The 17,819-nt window shown below is 38.0% G+C and overlaps 1 protein-coding gene across 4 annotated transcripts in view; it reads left to right on the plus strand.

The window, feature by feature from the left end:
* ROCK2 (Rho associated coiled-coil containing protein kinase 2) overlaps nt 1–17,819 on the plus strand; it is a 102,735-nt gene that overhangs the window by 82,207 nt on the left and 2,709 nt on the right. The window contains exons 18-33 of one of the 4 annotated variants that reach the window (XM_065055907.1): nt 492–652; nt 1,061–1,245; nt 2,418–2,487; nt 3,845–3,948; nt 4,152–4,338; nt 4,675–4,768; nt 4,882–4,976; nt 5,630–5,809; nt 6,030–6,198; nt 6,584–6,760; nt 9,301–9,371; nt 10,282–10,370; nt 11,100–11,178; nt 11,382–11,643; nt 12,294–12,507; nt 17,073–17,185. In XM_065055907.1, the coding sequence (XP_064911979.1) occupies nt 492–652; nt 1,061–1,245; nt 2,418–2,487; nt 3,845–3,948; nt 4,152–4,338; nt 4,675–4,768; nt 4,882–4,976; nt 5,630–5,809; nt 6,030–6,198; nt 6,584–6,760; nt 9,301–9,371; nt 10,282–10,370; nt 11,100–11,178; nt 11,382–11,643; nt 12,294–12,507; nt 17,073–17,172 (2,237 nt within the window). In that variant the 3' untranslated portion in view covers nt 17,173–17,185. The remainder of the gene's footprint in view (nt 1–491; nt 653–1,060; nt 1,246–2,417; nt 2,488–3,844; nt 3,949–4,151; nt 4,339–4,674; nt 4,769–4,881; nt 4,977–5,629; nt 5,810–6,029; nt 6,199–6,583; nt 6,761–9,300; nt 9,372–10,281; nt 10,371–11,099; nt 11,179–11,381; nt 11,644–12,293; nt 12,508–17,072; nt 17,186–17,819) is intronic. The other 3 variants (XM_065055908.1, XM_065055909.1, XM_065055911.1) reach the window with 3 other exon arrangements.

The following is a 17,819-nucleotide window of genomic DNA, read 5'->3' on the forward strand; positions in this document are numbered from 1 at the left end:
AAAGCTACCTACAGCTCCTGTCCTTCCAACTGCAAAGCATTCGCAAAAATTTGGAGCATGCAGATGCTCAAAAGAAACACAAATGAATCAGTAATAACGGCTGAATCACTTGGCATATCAGGTTCTCAAACAGTTTCAACTCTTTAAATGATTTCAAGTTATCATAGTCAAAGCAACACTTCAGTAGATTTACATGGAACATTTTTTTAAATCCACCTTTTTATCTGTCTCAGATGTGTGCAGGTAAACTGGAAGTTATCTTGAAACTCTAAAGTGGGAAATAGCTGTCTGTCAGGAATGCTTGTAAAAGCATCCTCTGGGATTGGGTTTACTGTGAAAATTGTAATACGTCACTTTTCAGCAATCTTTCTCTTCAGTGTTAAAAGGTTAAACATGTTTATTGTTAATATGGGGTAGACCTCCTCCTCCCCATGCCCTCTCAAAATCTCCTGCTTTACACTGACTGACATCTTAAATCTCTTGCTTCACAGAAATGGAGAAGAAACTTTTGGAAGAGCGAGCTTTAAAGCAAAAAGTAGAAAATCGGTTGTTAGAAGCTGAAAAGCAGCGCTCCATGTTGGATTGTGATCTCAAACAATCACAACAGAAGATCAATGAGCTTCTCAGGCAAAAGGATATACTAAATGAAGATGTAAGGAACAGTGACAAAAGGAGTCTAGAGTGGAATCTGGTTTTCAGTGTCATAATATTTTCCCTATTATAGCTCTATTTAGGAACGTTTGTGAATGAAAATGGTGGTAACTTTTCCTTCTCTGTATTTGGAGCTTTAAAAAATATACTGGGTGTAGTTTCATTTTTCTGAACTATTTTGGTATTACTGTGCTTAAAAAGTTTCTGGAATGTGAAATGCTGTGAGATTGACATGGAAAAACTAGCTTATTTATTGCGTGCTAATGCCTTCATTCAGGAAACAGCTTTGTCCATAAAAAGATGGGAGCACGTTGTACAAAAATGTAGAGGAAGTCAGTAAGAGAGACTGTTTAAATGTCACTTTCCTGTGTAGATCTGTAAAATTCACAGGTCTCTGTTTATTTTTCAGGTAAAAAACTTGACATTAAAAATAGAGCAAGAAACACAAAAGCGTTGTCTCACTCAAAATGACCTCAAGATGCAAACGCAACAGGTCAACACTTTGAAAATGTCTGAGAAGCAGCTAAAACAGGAGAATAACCACCTTCAGGAAATCAAATTGAGTCTGGAAAAACAAAATAATGAACTCCGCAAGTATGCAGAGTTGCTCTTGATTTTTTTTTTCTTTTAATAATGTTAACTGATTTGTAATTGTTTTTTGGCAAAAAGTGGGAGCCATATTAATTTTTAAAATTTGCTTCACTGAATATGCTATTCTACAGTGCACAACTGAATTGTAGTGTAAAATAATTACAGTGAGGTTGGAGGTTTGCCCTAGCGATTTAGCAATGTGTAGACGTACGGTAGAAGATGTTCGCTGCCTGAAAATTCTGACACAAAAAAACCTCAAGAAGTGCAGCTTAAACACCAGAGTGCGAGGAGTTCAGAGAAACACTTATTTAAAGTAACACTTATTTTAAAAATAACTTAGGACTTCAGTGAAGAAGAAAGTTACTGGCAGCATTAGTCCAAGAGTGGATGTTAGAGTTGGACAGTATGGTAATACAGAGCTGTAAACGTACCTATTGGAAATATCCAGTACTAAGGATGTTTAAACACATCTGTTGGGCCTTCAAACAGGAGTTGCATTAAGCCCCAGCAGTTCTTCAGCGTCTTAGAAGCAATATTTGCAATTGCTCATAAATACATAAATTAAATTTTACACAGCAGTCTTGTGACTGAAAAAACGAGTTTAGTGCATATATTAGACATACCTCATTCTTAGCTGTCTTGTGACTTCTGATGGTTTGTCACCTTGTGCTTTGCCTTTGGTGTCTGCAAAGATGCAGTTACTCACGGAGATCAGGACTACACGTGACAGTTGCTGTGATGTGACACGCTGGCAGAAATCCTTCCTGCCACACAACTGTGCTTTGTTATGGAACTGACTTTGGGTTGTTTTAATAACACATGAATTTAATACGTGGTGCGTGTCAAAGAATACAGACATGCTTTCACAGACCTAAAGCAATCTGTCAGATCAGTGATGTTTTACATGGAAGTAAGATTCTCTCAGTGACTTGTACCAGTTGAAGTGTGTGACAGGAACACTTGTGAACAGGATTAAACTGAGCTCTGTGAGTGTAGCATTCTCAGCTCTGCAGGTGAAAGGGAGAGAAACCCAGAGAAAGCCTCAGGTTTAACTGCCAGCCACACTTTGATCAGGAAATGACTGGAGATCTTAAGAGTGCAAATACTCTCTCTTCTGTTTACTTCTTTGGAATATCTTCATATCTTTCATTTTAAATAATGTAATTCCTTCCTAGGGAACGTCAAGATGCAGATGGACAAATGAAAGAGCTTCAAGACCAACTTGAAGCTGAACAGTACTTCTCGGTGTGTTTTATGCTTCTTTTTTTTTTTTTTTTTGTACTAATCCGTTTACTAAAGTACAATGTTAGCTTTTCTTCTTCCTCCTCAGGTGTCAGATGTTTCACATCTCTGACTTAAAGCTAATTATTTTCTTATTCCTGTCTTCAGTCTTATCTGCAGCCTTGTCGTGACTCCTTATTCTTGATCACTGAGCAGTGTGAAAGAGCTCGTGCTAAGAAATATCCCGGCTTTGGAAGGGAATCCCAAACACAGTTTAGAGAGAGGGAGGAGTCAAGCAGTTCATTCCTTCCCTTCCACAGCATAAATTATCTTCTGCATGTTCCAAGCCCTTTGCATTCAGCGTCTCTTCCATGCTGTCTGGAGGAGAAGAGCTGTATCCTCAGAATCACACAATGTGACAAAATGTGCATTTAAGGCTTGAAAGGAAATTTTTGCATTACAGCTGAACTTGGTAGAGGTCATTGGGAGATTTTGCTTTGTTGTGATAAAGTACAACAGAATAAATATGGATTGTACTTAGAAACCATCACTAGCATATGAAGGATAATTTAACAGTGCACAGCAAGTCACACTGCAGGTAAAGGCCAAAAGACTTGCTTACAATTTAAGGAAACTTAAGATTTTGCTGTGGTATTTACATCAGGAGGAGAAGGACTATCTGAAGTTCTAGTGGATCAAAAACATGCACATGTGCAAGGAGAGAAAGGGAGATTTGAGATCAGTTGACTGCTGTGGATGGGCCAGAAAGAGACAGGCTGTATTCAAAGCCCTGCCGTCAGTCCACCTGCAGCTGTCTGTCATGTCACTTGTATTCGGTCGCTTCAGTGTACAGAGCAATATAATTTTTCTTTCATTTCCTTTGTAGCTCTAGATCTGTATCCATTTCAAAAAAATCTTGAATTTCAAATGCTTTTCTAATCTTTTTTCCCCTCCTCCTATACTTTTTTTTGCTTTATATCTGGCATGTTGTTTTTATGGATTTATATGGTTAAAGTCTAAATTCTATATACTACCTGCATTAGACAAAGATTTAAAATAGTAGAGAAAATAGTGATCTTCTCCTTGCTTCTGATACTTCTGATTTTCTATCAAATAGTGATTTTCACATTGAGAGTGTCTTTAACAGTATGTTTAAAAACATAAAAAATATATATCATACATCTATCCATTCACAAACATACAAGTTAACCAAAACATTTTGGGTATGACGATAAGTTAAATTTAGAGAAGCAATTGCACAATTATACTCTAATTGAGTGTGTGGTTAAAGAATTGTAGGCAGTGTCATCTTGTATAGTTTTTTGTGCACCTTCAAGCTACAATATGCAACTCATGTCCTTTTCACAACTTTAAATTCTAGACTCTGTACAAGACACAAGTTCGAGAACTTAAAGAAGAATGTGAGGAAAAGACCAAACTTTGTAAAGAAATGCAGCAAAAGATACAAGAGTTACAGGATGAGAGGTAGGTTTTTACTAGTTGTACGAACATGTAGAAAACAAGGAAGCTGGTTTTTTGTTGTTGTTTTGTTGTGGTTGGTGGGTTGGTTTTTTTTTTTTTTTGGTGGGATTTTTTGTTGGTGTTTTTTCACGCCCACACCCCACCCCTGCCCTAACCTCCCATTTTTTAAGTGAGTAGAACTCATAGTGTATGCCAATAATTTGCAGGGATTCCTTGGCTGCTCAACTAGAGATTACTTTGACAAAAGCAGATTCAGAACAACTTGCACGTTCCATTGCTGAAGAACAGTACTCTGATTTGGAAAAAGAGAAGATTATGAAAGAGCTGGAGATTAAAGAGATGATGGCCAGGCATAAACAGGAACTTACTGAGAAAGATGCCACCATAGCCTCTGTGAGTAATAGGAATGTGATTTTGGTAGAGGTTTACATGGGCTTGAGTTTCATTTGCAGTTTGAGTTATACATTGTTATTTAGTAAACTTAGAGGTAAGTGATACACAAGGGTAGCTTATATTTTACAAATATTTATTTTCTGTGAATGAAATAAAATCTGATGTTTCTTCCATGCATCTCTCTGACAATTCTTTATTCTGTGTCCCTACCCCTCTTACAGCAAGTCCTCTTACCCTTCTCCTGGTTTCACTCTGAAGCATTTCCTTCTGTCCTGTAGTGCTTTCATATGCCAAATGTCTTTTGTTACATAGTCATGTATGCTTTTTGTTTTGTAGCTGGAGGAAGCAAACAGGACACTAACTAGTGATGTGGCTAATCTTGCTAATGAGAAAGAAGAACTAAACAATAAACTGAAGGAAGCGCAAGAACGTACGTATTCTCTGAACCAAATGTAATTTTATTTGAAAGCAGTTTTCTTTAATAGTACTTTATTTTGTAATGAGCTTTCATAGATTTTTTTTTTTTCTATTACTTTGCTACAGAAATTACGAAACTAAAGGAAGAAGAAGCAAATATAGGAAATATTAAAGCACAGTTTGAGAAACAGTTGTTGAATGAAAGAACATTGAAGACGCAGGTAAGCAAATGTGTCTGAATGGATGAAGAGATAGTGTTCATAAATCAAGTAACTTTTAATAGAAAACTTTCGATGGTACATAGATATGTATACCATGAACACTTCATTCTTTATTGCTTCTGAAACGAAATACAGGGGTCTTTTTTTTTCTTCTACTTCAGTGTAGTGAGACTGCATCCTCATGATTCATTGTAAAGTAACTCCTAATCCACTTGCAGTTCTCCAGCAAAAATTTTCATTTCAGTCATGTGAATTCATATCTTGCCGGTTTCCATCTTGATATATATTCCTCTTTAAATTCCATAAAACATGATATTTCTTATTTTAATCCAGATTGGTTTTTAGAACAAATGACATTTTAATCCAAAGATACATTTTGGGACTAGCTAATGGAAATGGAAGAGAATACTTAAATGAATAGAAGTGTTCAAAGCAAATGCTTGCTTAAGGCGAAAATGACATCATTACCTTCTTTTCGATTTTGAGTAGTACATTGAATTAAAGCAACTTTATAGTACTAGATACGCAGGGCTCTTAGTTCAGTTGGATTAAAAACGTCTGGCTGTTGATAGGAGAGAGGACTATTTCATCACAATGTAACTGTGTATTTATTGGTGTGGTTTTTGTCATTTTTTTTTCTTCGCCATGGGAAGGCTGTGAATAAATTGGCTGAGATCATGAACCGGAAGGGTCCAGTCAAACGCGGAGCTGACACCGATGTACGGCGGAAGGAAAAGGAAAATAGGAAACTGCATATGGAACTGAAGTCTGAACGAGAAAAGTTAACCCAGATGATGATCAAATACCAGAAGGAAATCAATGAAATGCAGGCAGTAAGATCCTTTTGCAATTTAAACACTGATAGTGTTTTCTGTATTTCTCATTGAATTGATACAGGCTTTAAGGTAGCATATACAGTCTATTCGTGAATTTCCCATGACCAAAAGTGTATATATAGAGAGACTGGCTGCAAAGTCTGTGTAATTTTCTACTTATTTTCTCTGAATAACTGAGTATTGTGGTAATAAGAAATCTTGTCACTTCTCCTTACAGCAAATAGCAGAAGAGAGTCAGATACGGATTGAACTCCAGATGACTCTGGACAGCAAAGACAGCGACATAGAACAGCTTCGTTCACAGCTCCAGTCGTTACACATCGGTCTAGACAACAGCAGCATAGGCAGCGGGCCGGGAGATGCTGAGACAGATGATGGATTCCCTGGTATGTTAATTTTATTAATATTTCTACATTAATTGGTTTTATATCAGTGTTTTACCATAGAAGCTGAACTATTAAATTAACCCTCTGATGATTCTGTGGCTTTTCATCTTCATGTTTTTCTACCATGTTATCAATGCTTTGATAGCAATCACTATCCACCTACTAACTAGATCTGTCTGTAGTCATACTTCTCACATCTATTTAAAGAAATGTATTGTTAAAATTCTGTTGTACCTCATTAAAACTAAATTTTTTTCCACTTCATTGTCGCGGTTACTTTGCAATTACTGTGTTATGTGATGAAATGTAAAACTAATACTCTCTTCTTAGATATTCTATTTTGACTTCTTTTCTACCTTTTTCCTCCTTTATGCTTTATGTTTAGTCCATATCACTCAATCCCACACTATGGAATCCATGTCTTTTACCTACAAGCACTCTTCCACCTCTGTCAGTATTGCCACTAAGCCTTCCAGTTCTCGCATGCTTCTCGATTCTGATTCTGACTCAGAGGAAGAACCTTTGTCTTGTTCCCACAGCCCTACAGAAGTTGATAGCACAGGTGATACCCCAGAGAACTGTTTGGTTTTGTTCTTACTGTGTCCCTTTGCTCTGTTTCAAAACTAACACTATTAATACATTATTAAACAAAAAGACAAATCTGGCACTAAACACACTGCAGTGGCAGTAAACCTTGCCAGCAAAGACATGAAAAACTTTGCATGAACAAATAACTGGCTCTTGTTTTCTATAAATGTTTACAGATGCTTGCTGCCATTTATAAAACTACTTTTTATTAAAAGATTGCATAAGTAAGCCTTATGGCCTTGTTTTCAAGGTAGCCTCTAGCCAGTATCTGCAGCTGTCTGCGTGGCCCTAACATACTGGTACCAAAACGTCAAATGTTTAAGTGAAATGTGGAGACATCTGACTCCTCACAATGTAAATTTGCATTACTTGCTTGCAGAAATTGTCCTCTGAGTATTACTTTGTTTTGCCTCAATTTGAATCTTATATTTGATTCTCGTACAGTAAGGCAAGCAAAATTTGTTCTTTTTCCAGATACATAAAGCATATAATTGAATTGTATGGCTCTGGTAAAACAGAGCTTTATTTTACTAATTTTATTTTCATTTTATATGACTACACATACACTGTGCTGAACAAAACTTCTGCTAAATCTTAGAGGTGGGTTTTTTAATTACAGTCAAATTTTTGTATTTAACTTGAGATTCCTTTAAAGAGCATACACTTTTCCACTGAAAGCAGAACTTGTTTTGGGATATTGACATTACTTCATCAGACTAAAGAATAATGTGTTTCCTCTATTTTTATCATTCTCTGGGTTTTCTGTGAGGCTTCTGATAAAAGAATTGTTAAGTACATGGTATTTTCCTTGTTAGCTGCTTGTTAGCTTGTTGCTTGTCAGCTGTAACCATGTGGTATCTGCATGGTTTTGTTTGGTACTAAAGTAAAAATCATACCTAAGCTAGGATTTTTTACTAACATGATTACAACAGATTTGAGGTATGATGATTGTGTTTTGTTGGGTTTTTTCCCTACTAGTGCTTAAAAGCACGTACTGTGAAAATTTTGAAATATTCTGCCCTTTCTCTGATCTGTTAGTATAGAATAGACACCAGAAATGAGGAAGTGTAATCAGGACCTCTAATTTTTTTTCCAAGTTCATGGAATAATATTGGAGACTACAGAGAAAAATAGGAAATAAATTAATGCATTTTTTCACACCGTTAACAAACTACACATACTTTCTGGATGTGGGGAAGGATTTTTTGCATCAGTTTTATGCTCGCTACCCTTTGTGTCAGGTGTAGTTGAAAGGAACAATTGAAAGAGGCAGGTATGAGGCAAAGTGTGCATTTGAGAAATACTTCATGTATTTGATATGTACATTAAAATGTGTCATCAACAGCAGTGATTACAGAGCAATAAACCTTGAAGAGAGAGCATATTTGAATAAATAACCTTGCTTCCAGTCTCTCTAGACAAAATGAGAATTCTATGAATATCTAATAATTATTTGTCACGCTGTGTTTAACATGGGCAGGAGCCTGCAAATGAGAAAGAAAATAGCTTTTGCAATTTTGAAGCATGTTTGTGCTCCTTCCGTGGGTTTGCGTTTGCTAATACTTAAGGCTTCAGTATTTTTGACTTGGAGGTTCCTCAGCAGCAGAGGTTGTGTCATAGAATCATAGAGTGTCCTGAGTTGGAAGGGACCCACAAGCATCATCGAGTCCAACTCCTCTGCTAGGGTGGGAAACTCATTAGGAAAATATTATTGCAATTGAGTAGTTCCTTTTAACAAAACATAGCAGAAAGAAATGCTTGATACTAAGTGCAGCTATAGAAATAGAATCAAAGTCTTTGTGTTACCGAACACTAGGAAATTGTGAGCTGCTGAGCTTTTGGTTACTACTGAAATGTGTCTCTCAAACAACAGCTGAGCTGTTAATACTGTTGATAAAGCAAATCTGACTAATGTACCAGTGTAATATAGAATATTGCAAGTGTGTGAAAGGGCAGCTGAATTTAGGGAAGGCCTGACGAGTAGCCAGAAATGACTCAATTTGTATCAGAAAGCCTAGGAGATTTAGGCAGAATTAGGAAAAAAAAAATTACAGAGCAAAAAATACAACTTGAAATACTAAACTTATGAAATTTTACCTGGCGCATAGAGGGTATAGGTTATTTGTACTGGCAGTTTGCCTTTTTTTGTCTTGAACCAGATGTGTGGTCTGTACTAATATCTTCAGATGCTGTTTTAAAAGGTAAAGGTTGATAGACAGAAGCATTTTAAGTCTTGAAGAAATTACTAAAGGGATTGCGTGTGCTGCAATTGCAAGTTTGCTCTTCCCCTTCTTCCCTATGCCTACTAGTGTTTTGTAATTGCATTGTTGGTTATTGGCTGTATTCAGGAATACACGATTTAATTTATTCCTGAACATTTACTGCAAGGTCTACAAGATCTTGTAAGTAGTTAATGTTCTCATGTTTGCTCTGTTGCTTTATTATTGATCTTCAATAACTCAAAAATAATGCTTTGAGAATATTTATGTTCTTAAGTATATACCTTTTTTTCAGAATCAAGATTGGAAGGCTGGCTATCATTGCCTGTTAGAAATAACACTAAAAAATTTGGCTGGGTTAAAAAGGTAAGAAAACCAAATTCATGATCTTGTTTAATGTGTTTTAAACTTCCTTCATTTACTTAAGTGTATAAAATATAATGTTAGCTAGTATAACTATGTCTGAGAGGAACAGAGTAAGACGATTGTAATAGGTGAAGACCCTTCTTTGTCCAGCCAGAGGTGAGAACAGCTGTTCATGGTCTTCAGAGGTTTGTAAATTCAGCCATAGGCATTCCCAGCAGTATTACGCAAATGGAATTTAGGGGATTCTGGAAGCAGATGCCTTTGACAAATTCTTTAGGAAATAAAACTAAGAACTACACGTGTGCCTTGTGCAGCCTTCACTTCTTTACTGCTTTTCAGGAGCCTCTTTGGTGGGTCTTTGTCCACATTTCATACCAGTTCACTTACTGCTCAGTCTGACTGTTCATTCTGGACAAAACTCTGGCAATAGGAGGTCTTCTAGGTAATCAGCTTTTTATTAAAGTTGCTAGAAATCCTGGTTGGTACAACAGTGACCTTTGTGAATATGAGCTGTATTAGTTGTGAACTGCACACATCAAATAAGCATCCTAAGATGACAGTTACTTTTGCCACCAGTCCAAGTGAAAATTAAATCAGTAAAATAGAAATGAAAAGCTTGTTACATTCTTCCAGACTTTAATTTTTATCTCTCCATATATATTTAAATCTGTTTAAATTAATTTGAAAATGTAAATTGATTTATCGGGTAAGCAGAAAGTTGTTTGTCGTGCCATTAATTTATTGGCAAATCATGGACTTGTACAGTACTGCTATTGTCCATTTAGTTACCATTTAATAAAATTACAGAATAATACTGCTGTGACATCTGCAGTAATTGCTGTGATGTCTTTTGACATGTGTGATGAGCTGGATTAAAATGTACGTTTTATCCTTTTCTGTCTCCCAACAGTATGTAATTGTAAGCAGTAAGAAGATCCTGTTCTATGACAGCGAACAAGATAAAGAACAATCTAATCCCTATATGGTATTGGATATAGAGTAAGTAATATCTCGTGCAATTCGTCCTCCGATTTGTAGGTGAACTTTGTCAGAAAGACTTAAACAAAATGCCTTTGGACGTGCAGTCTGGGAGCACAACGTCAAATGGGACATCCTTTTCTAATCAGAACTACAGAGCTGGGAGCGTAGGTCTCCATCGTGACAAAGAATCGTGTGTGCTGTAAGCAGCGGTGCGGCTGTGGCGTGGTGCTGCCTCTGGTGTCACCAAACGGCTTCCACCGGCTCAGCCAGACCTACGCCACCTGCCCAGTGTAGCAAAAAACGTTCAGGAAACTGTAGCAGATAAGCTATAATTTTCAGTGTTTGTACATTTGCACTTACAGTACGTCCTTGCAGATGGGTTGTATAGTTAACTAATGTATTTTCTTAATAAATACAGAAGGTGGATTTTTAGAGGTTAGCGCGTGGGGAGAGAAAGTGTGTTAGAAAGCTACAGGCAATCGTTAAGAGTCAGGTGATGTTGGTTTTTCAGTGCTGTTATTTTTTTTGCAAATACAGCTGGGTACTTTGTGATGTCTTTTTATTTAGGGTTTTGGAAGTTCACGCGCCAGATTGAAAGACAGGACTTTAATCAAGTGATTAGGAAGTTATACTAACAGATCTTTAATGGCTCTAAGTCTTATGTGGTATGTTGTATCCTAACTTAATATGTCAATTTATCACTTTGGTAACATTAATTTTTGTCCTTTTTGAAACAATTTCCTGTAGCAAACTCTTCCATGTCCGACCAGTCACTCAGACTGATGTGTACAGAGCAGATTCCAAGGAAATTCCTAGGATATTCCAGGTATTCACTAATAAATGTTTCTAGTGTAACGAACGTGGTATTTCACACGTTGTTAAAAATATTTTCATAACTTTGTCTAATGAAATATTTACTAAAAAATTCTTGAAAAAAAATCAGTTCCATTGTAATTCTTCAATTTTTATACTTAGATAATTAGGCTGAATTTACATTTGTCATCTGAGAATATTATGCTTTGATTCTAGATTCTATATGCTAATGAAGGAGAGAGCAAAAAGGAACAGGAATTTCCTGTGGAGCCTATGGGAGAGAAGTCAAATTACATTTGTCACAAAGGACATGAGTTTATACCTACTCTTTATCACTTTCCAACCAATTGTGAAGCTTGCATGAAGCCGCTGTGGCATATGTTTAAACCTCCTCCTGCTCTAGAATGTCGCCGTTGCCATATCAAATGTCACAAAGATCACATGGATAAAAAGGAAGAGATTATAGCACCTTGCAAAGGTAAATAGCAAGTATTTGAATACACTTATATTCATATATGCATATATTCATATGGTTGCCAGAGTCACAAGGCATTCTAATAGATCAGAGGATTCTGGCAATGATCTGGTATGAACTAAAGATAAGCAGGTAGGTTTTTCTTTTATTAGTATGTAGCTGTCAGAATCTTTCTGAATGTGTCTACATGAGGATCAGCTGACTGCTGTGAGCTAATGGCCTGTTTCTGTATGTACCTCTTGTATTGTCAGCATCATGCAGTAAAACATGGCGGTTAGAAGGCTGCTCACACTGTGTTGTGCTGCACTGCTAAGTGAAACGGTAGCGTTAGTGCATGTTATGAAATAAATGACATTCAGTGAAGTTTATTCCTTGTGACTCAGGTTACATAGATTTTTGGGCTCAGGCACACCTTTCTGTCTTTCCTCGTTCTTTTCTGTGTGAGTGTGTATCTTCCGTAGTGCACTGAGCTCTAAATGTAAGGATGAGGCCCTGCCAGCAGCAAAACCTGGTTCACTTCACGTTTGTTTTCTCTGCTAATTTCTCTTTGTGTTGACTGTGAGAGTATGGTAACCTGACAACTAATTTGTGATGTGGGAACATGTTTAGAATATTAACAGTCTTCATTTTTATTTCAAAAACTCTTGTTACAGTGTACTATGATATTTCAACGGCAAAGAATTTACTACTGTTGGCTAATTCTACGGAAGAACAGCAAAAATGGGTAAGCCGACTGGTGAAAAAAATACCCAAGAAGCCTCCAGCACCAGACCCCTTTGCTCGATCTTCTCCCAGAACTTCCATGAAGGTACAGCCAAACCAGTCCATCAGACGACCAAGTCGACAGCTTCCTCCAAACAAACCGAGGTGACACAAGAGCTGCTATTTAGTTTAAAACATTTTGCTACTATGAATGTTGTATATGTTGATAAGGACAATTGACCACAAACATTGTTGACTACTGACGTGTTAACTAGCATGTTATCTTCTATAAACCTCAATTAAGTTAAAAGAAGAGCCACTATGTTTGTTCCCTTGTTTAAGGGACCTTGCTTTACCTGTTAGTTATCCTTGCCATGCTGAAAATATATGTTATTGCTCTTAGATGTAACAGGCAGAACTTGCAGTGTTCGTCTGTAGCCGAATAGTTCCTGTGATCTGGCAGCTGGAAGGGAAGATGGGGTTTAATGAGGCAAAGAGTCACTCAGAGGGATGTGAAGATTTAAAGAAAAAAAGGTTTAACAATTTTCAAGATGGCCACTACTGGATTTGAAGTTGAGCAATGGAGTTAGGTGCTTGTGGTTCTAATGAACCTTGGAGAGAATAGGTGCCTTCCAAAGCAGTCTAGAAGGCCTTACACACAGCAAAAGACAACGTGTCTTTCATTTCTTATTGCTTGGTTTTGTGGCATGTGTTTGAATTCCTGCCCTGCTCTAAGGTTAGACACCTGTTTGTGGATTTGTATTTTAGAGTGTGTTTCATCTCGTCAAATGTGTATATCTGTGTCTAACTCCGTTTACAGTTGATGTTTAGGAAGAGTTGTTTTCAGGATTCATGTCATCCTGGTGTAGAAAAGGAGCATACAGCATGCTCTTGGACATCTACAGTGAAAAGCTTGTTCAGATGGCTCTCACTTTTGTGTCTCTGCCCATGCGGTTTCCTCAGCGTGGAGCCCCTTGCTGCAGCGGTAGCACCTGTCTGAGCAGCTCTCACGCTTTTTGCAAGAGAGCGGGAAGGCGGGGGATCCCCATTTGGTCGGGTGGCTGGAGCACTTACCAAGGGGTGAGAGGATTGGTTTCAGTTCTTTATTCGGTAGCCTAGGACTCAGGCTCATGTCTTGTGATTCCTAAAAGAACAGTCTTGTCAAGTTCCTCTGAATGGTGGAAAAAATGACAAAACAAAGAACAGTACTGGGTCAATTTTAAGGAGCAAAATCCCATACTGTATTGTGGAAGTGATAACATTCTGCGGGTAGTGCTTATGTGATTGCACAGCACACAATTTCTGGATTTTTTCAGTTTGCATTTTCCATCACCTGGAGTACTGGCTGTACTTGGTTATATCAGTGCACGGTTGTGGACAGCCTGTAAGAAGTTTAGTCGGAGTTGTTCTTGTTGCAGTGTTCCAGCAGCAACAGGCAGTTCAGCAAAGGCTTCACATTTTTCCCCAGAGAGATATTAACAATTTGGCAGTGGCAGATGGCACCGTGGCCTGGGCTCTGTGACCGGGCTGCTGCCAGTGCCTGAGCTGGCTGCTGGAAAACTGGGTTGGGTGAGTGGCCAGAGTTGGAGTGGGGAGCGCAGCGTACGTGTGATCTGATGGTGATACCGCTGTTAGCACAAAACAGCATCATGCTGTGAAGAGTTAGATCCTAAAAAAATGCTGGTATTTTAATGTGTGGAAATGCATAGTGAAAGTAACTTAATTTCACTTTCCCTGTAACTTGCATACAGTCTAATTTTTGGTGATTTACCTCATACGTATAAAAGAAAGATCTCATAATTTGGGTTTTAAATTATTAGATTTTTTTATTGTAAACATGAAGGCAAAAGGTTTTTTAATCACTTCTTAGGGACTGATTATCAAAGAGTTTCTTTGTACAAAATAACCAAAACATCCATTATTGGATTGAAGCATGAATTGAAGAAACATTTATGACAACTTGGGGGACAAGTAGAATGCTTTTCTTTCGCATAGTGTTTACAATCTAATTCAGTAGGGTTATTCTGTTTCTTATTGTTGACAGAAAAGGTTATATTATAAATCCAGATTCTTTTTCCACAGCTACTCTTAGGTGTTCTGAAAGTAATTTCTTTCCTTCTAACACCCTTCTTTCAATCTTCATGAACTTTTTTACAAAATGCTTTCGTAACTTAGTGTTTACTCTTGCCGTTCTTTTTAGTTGTGATCATCCTCCACTACAAATCAGTCTTGGATGTGTTTTTTCTCTATCTGTATATTTTATAATGGTGGTAGGAGGGAGGAGGGTGAATATTTTTTTGCGTAAGCCATTTTATTTTTTCAGTTAAACTTTCCAAGTTAGCTTTGCAAATGTACCTACTAGATGGAAAAGTGTAGTTCTGTGAGGTCATGTCACCTTATTAATGCAAGTCTGTCAAACCAGTGGAAATTTTTATGGATTTAAACACTTTTAATTAAGAAACCACGTACTTATAAATTACTGTAATTGCTGTGGCAAATTTGTATCTGACTGGTGCTTCTGTGAGGCTTTTGTGCAAGGGGAATAATTAATTTTCTGTTACGAACTTTATTAAGAATGAAAATGTAGTTGCCAGTGAGATGGGGACTGAGTGTCTGTTGAGAAGCCGGAGATGAGGCAGCTCTGGGACTGCACGCAGAGGGCTGAGGACAGAGGCATCTCCCCTCTGGTCACTCCTGGGTCTGCAGCGAGTTCCTGCCTCCGCCTTTGGGCCCACAGATTCAAGCCAGACATGGACAAACCAGGGCAAGTCCAGCGGAGACCACGAGGGTGGTCAGAGCGGAGGCTTGAGGGAGCCAGGCTTGTTCAGCCTGGATGAAGGAAGCTCCAGCAGGGTATCAGAGCAGCCTCCCCTGCCTGTGGGGAGGTTATTGAGAAGATGGAGCCAGGTTCTTCAGTGCTGCATGGTTGGAAGGTGGGAAACCAGGGGTTGGTTGAACCAAGAGAGATTCCAGCTGGAGAAAAGGAAAAGCCAATGGCAGACAGCTGTGCAGGGAGGCAGGCTGCTGAGGCTGGGGGGGCTCCACAGAATCATAGAATAGTTTGGGTTGGAAGGGACCCTCAAAGGTCATCTAGTTCAACCCCCATCCAATGAGCAGGGACATCTTCAACTAGATCAGGTTGCTCAGAGCCCTGTCCAGCCTGGCCTTGAATGTTTCCAGGGATGGGGCACTGACCACCTCTCTGGGCAACCTGGGCCAGTGTTTTACCGCTCTCATTGTAAAAGGTTTCTTCCTCATGTCTAGCCTGAATCTCTCCTTTTCTACCATATCTGTCTCTGGAGGCTTTCAAGACCTGACAGGACAAAGCCTTGAGCAGCCTGGGCTGGCCTTGTAGCTGCCCCTGCTTTGAATGGGAGTTTGGGCTTAGAGACCTCCTGAGGTCCATTCCAACCTGCATTGTCCTGTAAATGCTGTCCCTGCGAGGAACTTCACACAGTGATTGTTTCTCCAAGGTTTTCATGGCTGTTGTTCTTTGTGATTATGTAGGTAAGGGCAAAGCAGTTTTTGATACAGACTGTACAATTTCTACTTATCCATTCAGCTGGATTGTGCCGAAAGGATAATTCCAAGTTGAAAAAAAAATCAACTTAAATATATTTTAATGCCTAATAAATGTTAAAGTGTTAGAAGTTGCAATAGCCTTAGTTCATATAGTAAATGAATGTTGAGCCTTTTTGGGGATATATCACATTTAAAAGTGTGAAAACTCTAAAACCTAAAAACCCAAAGAAACGCTGAAACTCATTTTGTTTAAAGCATGTGATTAACTATATTAAACACTGTAGCATGTTTTACCAAAAACACACTGAACGCTCTGTTAGGTTTCTATCTCTGTTTCTTATGGTTGGCAAATAGTCCTATTTAAAATTCATTGAGCCCACTGGAGAGATGACCAGACTGGGCTTCATTTCTTGTAGCTGTAGCAATTGAGAAGTTAGTACTTTGTTGGTTATTTGTCTAAGATCCTGCGATAACAACAGAAAGAGATGAATGCTTTTAGCGAATGATTCATCCCACCCCCAAATAAATGCCTAAAATAGGTAAAATTGACTCATTTGCTGACAAGGTTTGCCTGGCTTGCTTTGTTCTATATTGACCATAGAAGGAGTGCAGGCAGCAATGCCTGGAGAACAAAGTGATGTATCTGCTCTTTTGGCATGGCTTAGCTTTAAGTAATGAGCTACGGGATAGCTGGATAGTGTAATCCCACTGTATTTGGGATAGAGTAAAATCCTACTTTATTTGTTTGTAAATACAGACAGCGCTATTTTATTTGATATTCTGTTCGGCAACCAAAATGATGTGATTTTACTGGAGAAATTGTTAGCTTTGTGTTATTGTCTGGAAAGGGATCGTGGGAGAGCATAAAACTGCACATCGGTCAACAAAACACCACCAATACGGAAAGCACCTCGTTTTATGAAATATACATGTTGGTATTTTCTACTGATATTTTGAGAGGAAAAATCAGTATGGTAAGTGTTCTATAGAATGGAATGGTTTGTGAGATAAATTTCCAATGAATATAATATTCCTGGCTTACCTGAACACTGACTGAATCTTCATGTTCCATGATAGGCAAAGGAAGGACCCCACCTACCATAACAGAGGAGTCTTTTACTTAAAAAGGTTTAGTGATAACAAATGGAATTTTGACGTCTTTTATAGAAGTGTGAACACACATTAAACATCAAACCCTCCTGTTGCAGATTACTTGATCTGGCATTTAAGGACTGGGATTGGTCTTTTGATGATGTTGATGATATTGATGATGATGATGATGATGATGACGATGTTTTTGATTTCTGAAGAAGTATAAGGGGTAAATCTAAATAGAGAGGAATGGATTTGTTTGTCTTTGAATACAGCATGCGATGTTGGATTTTGTTTCTCAAAGCAGAGAAAATGCAAGATCTCATTTTAATATTTTAAACAGTAAAAATGAGATTCTGTTAATGATGTTGATGAATTTCTTAGAGTTGTTATTTTCATTAAAACAAAGTTATTGCCTTTGTCAGTGTTTTTATCTTTCTAATTTTAGATCTTTTTAAAAAAATTCATGTCTGCCTGCCCCCCCCAAAAGTATCTGTTGCTGCCAGAGTAGTTGCTCATCTGTAGTGCTAATACTGCTAATGTCTGCGGGTCCTTTTGGAAGGCTAAAAGGGAGATTGTAGCAGTTGGATGTTTAACTGGAATAATTTTGGTATTCACAAATACTTTTCATTTGAAACTTTTAACACAAAATGACTGGTCTTTGGCTAGCAGACATGAAATCGCTGGTGTTCTGCATTTTGCTTTTCTACCTGTGTTATGAGGTGGATTTGACTTGGCTTTCCTTTGCAGTGCTGTGCTTTTTGGGTACCTAACCACGCCTTTGAGAACTACAGCAAATGAGCTTTGCAGCTCTGTGACACGGTTTCCTGACCTCTGTAGAAAAGATGCGGCCGCTTTATTGA

The sequence above is a fragment of the Columba livia genome, chromosome 3, assembly GCF_036013475.1.
Source record: "Columba livia isolate bColLiv1 breed racing homer chromosome 3, bColLiv1.pat.W.v2, whole genome shotgun sequence".
NCBI lineage: Eukaryota > Metazoa > Chordata > Aves > Columbiformes > Columbidae > Columba > Columba livia.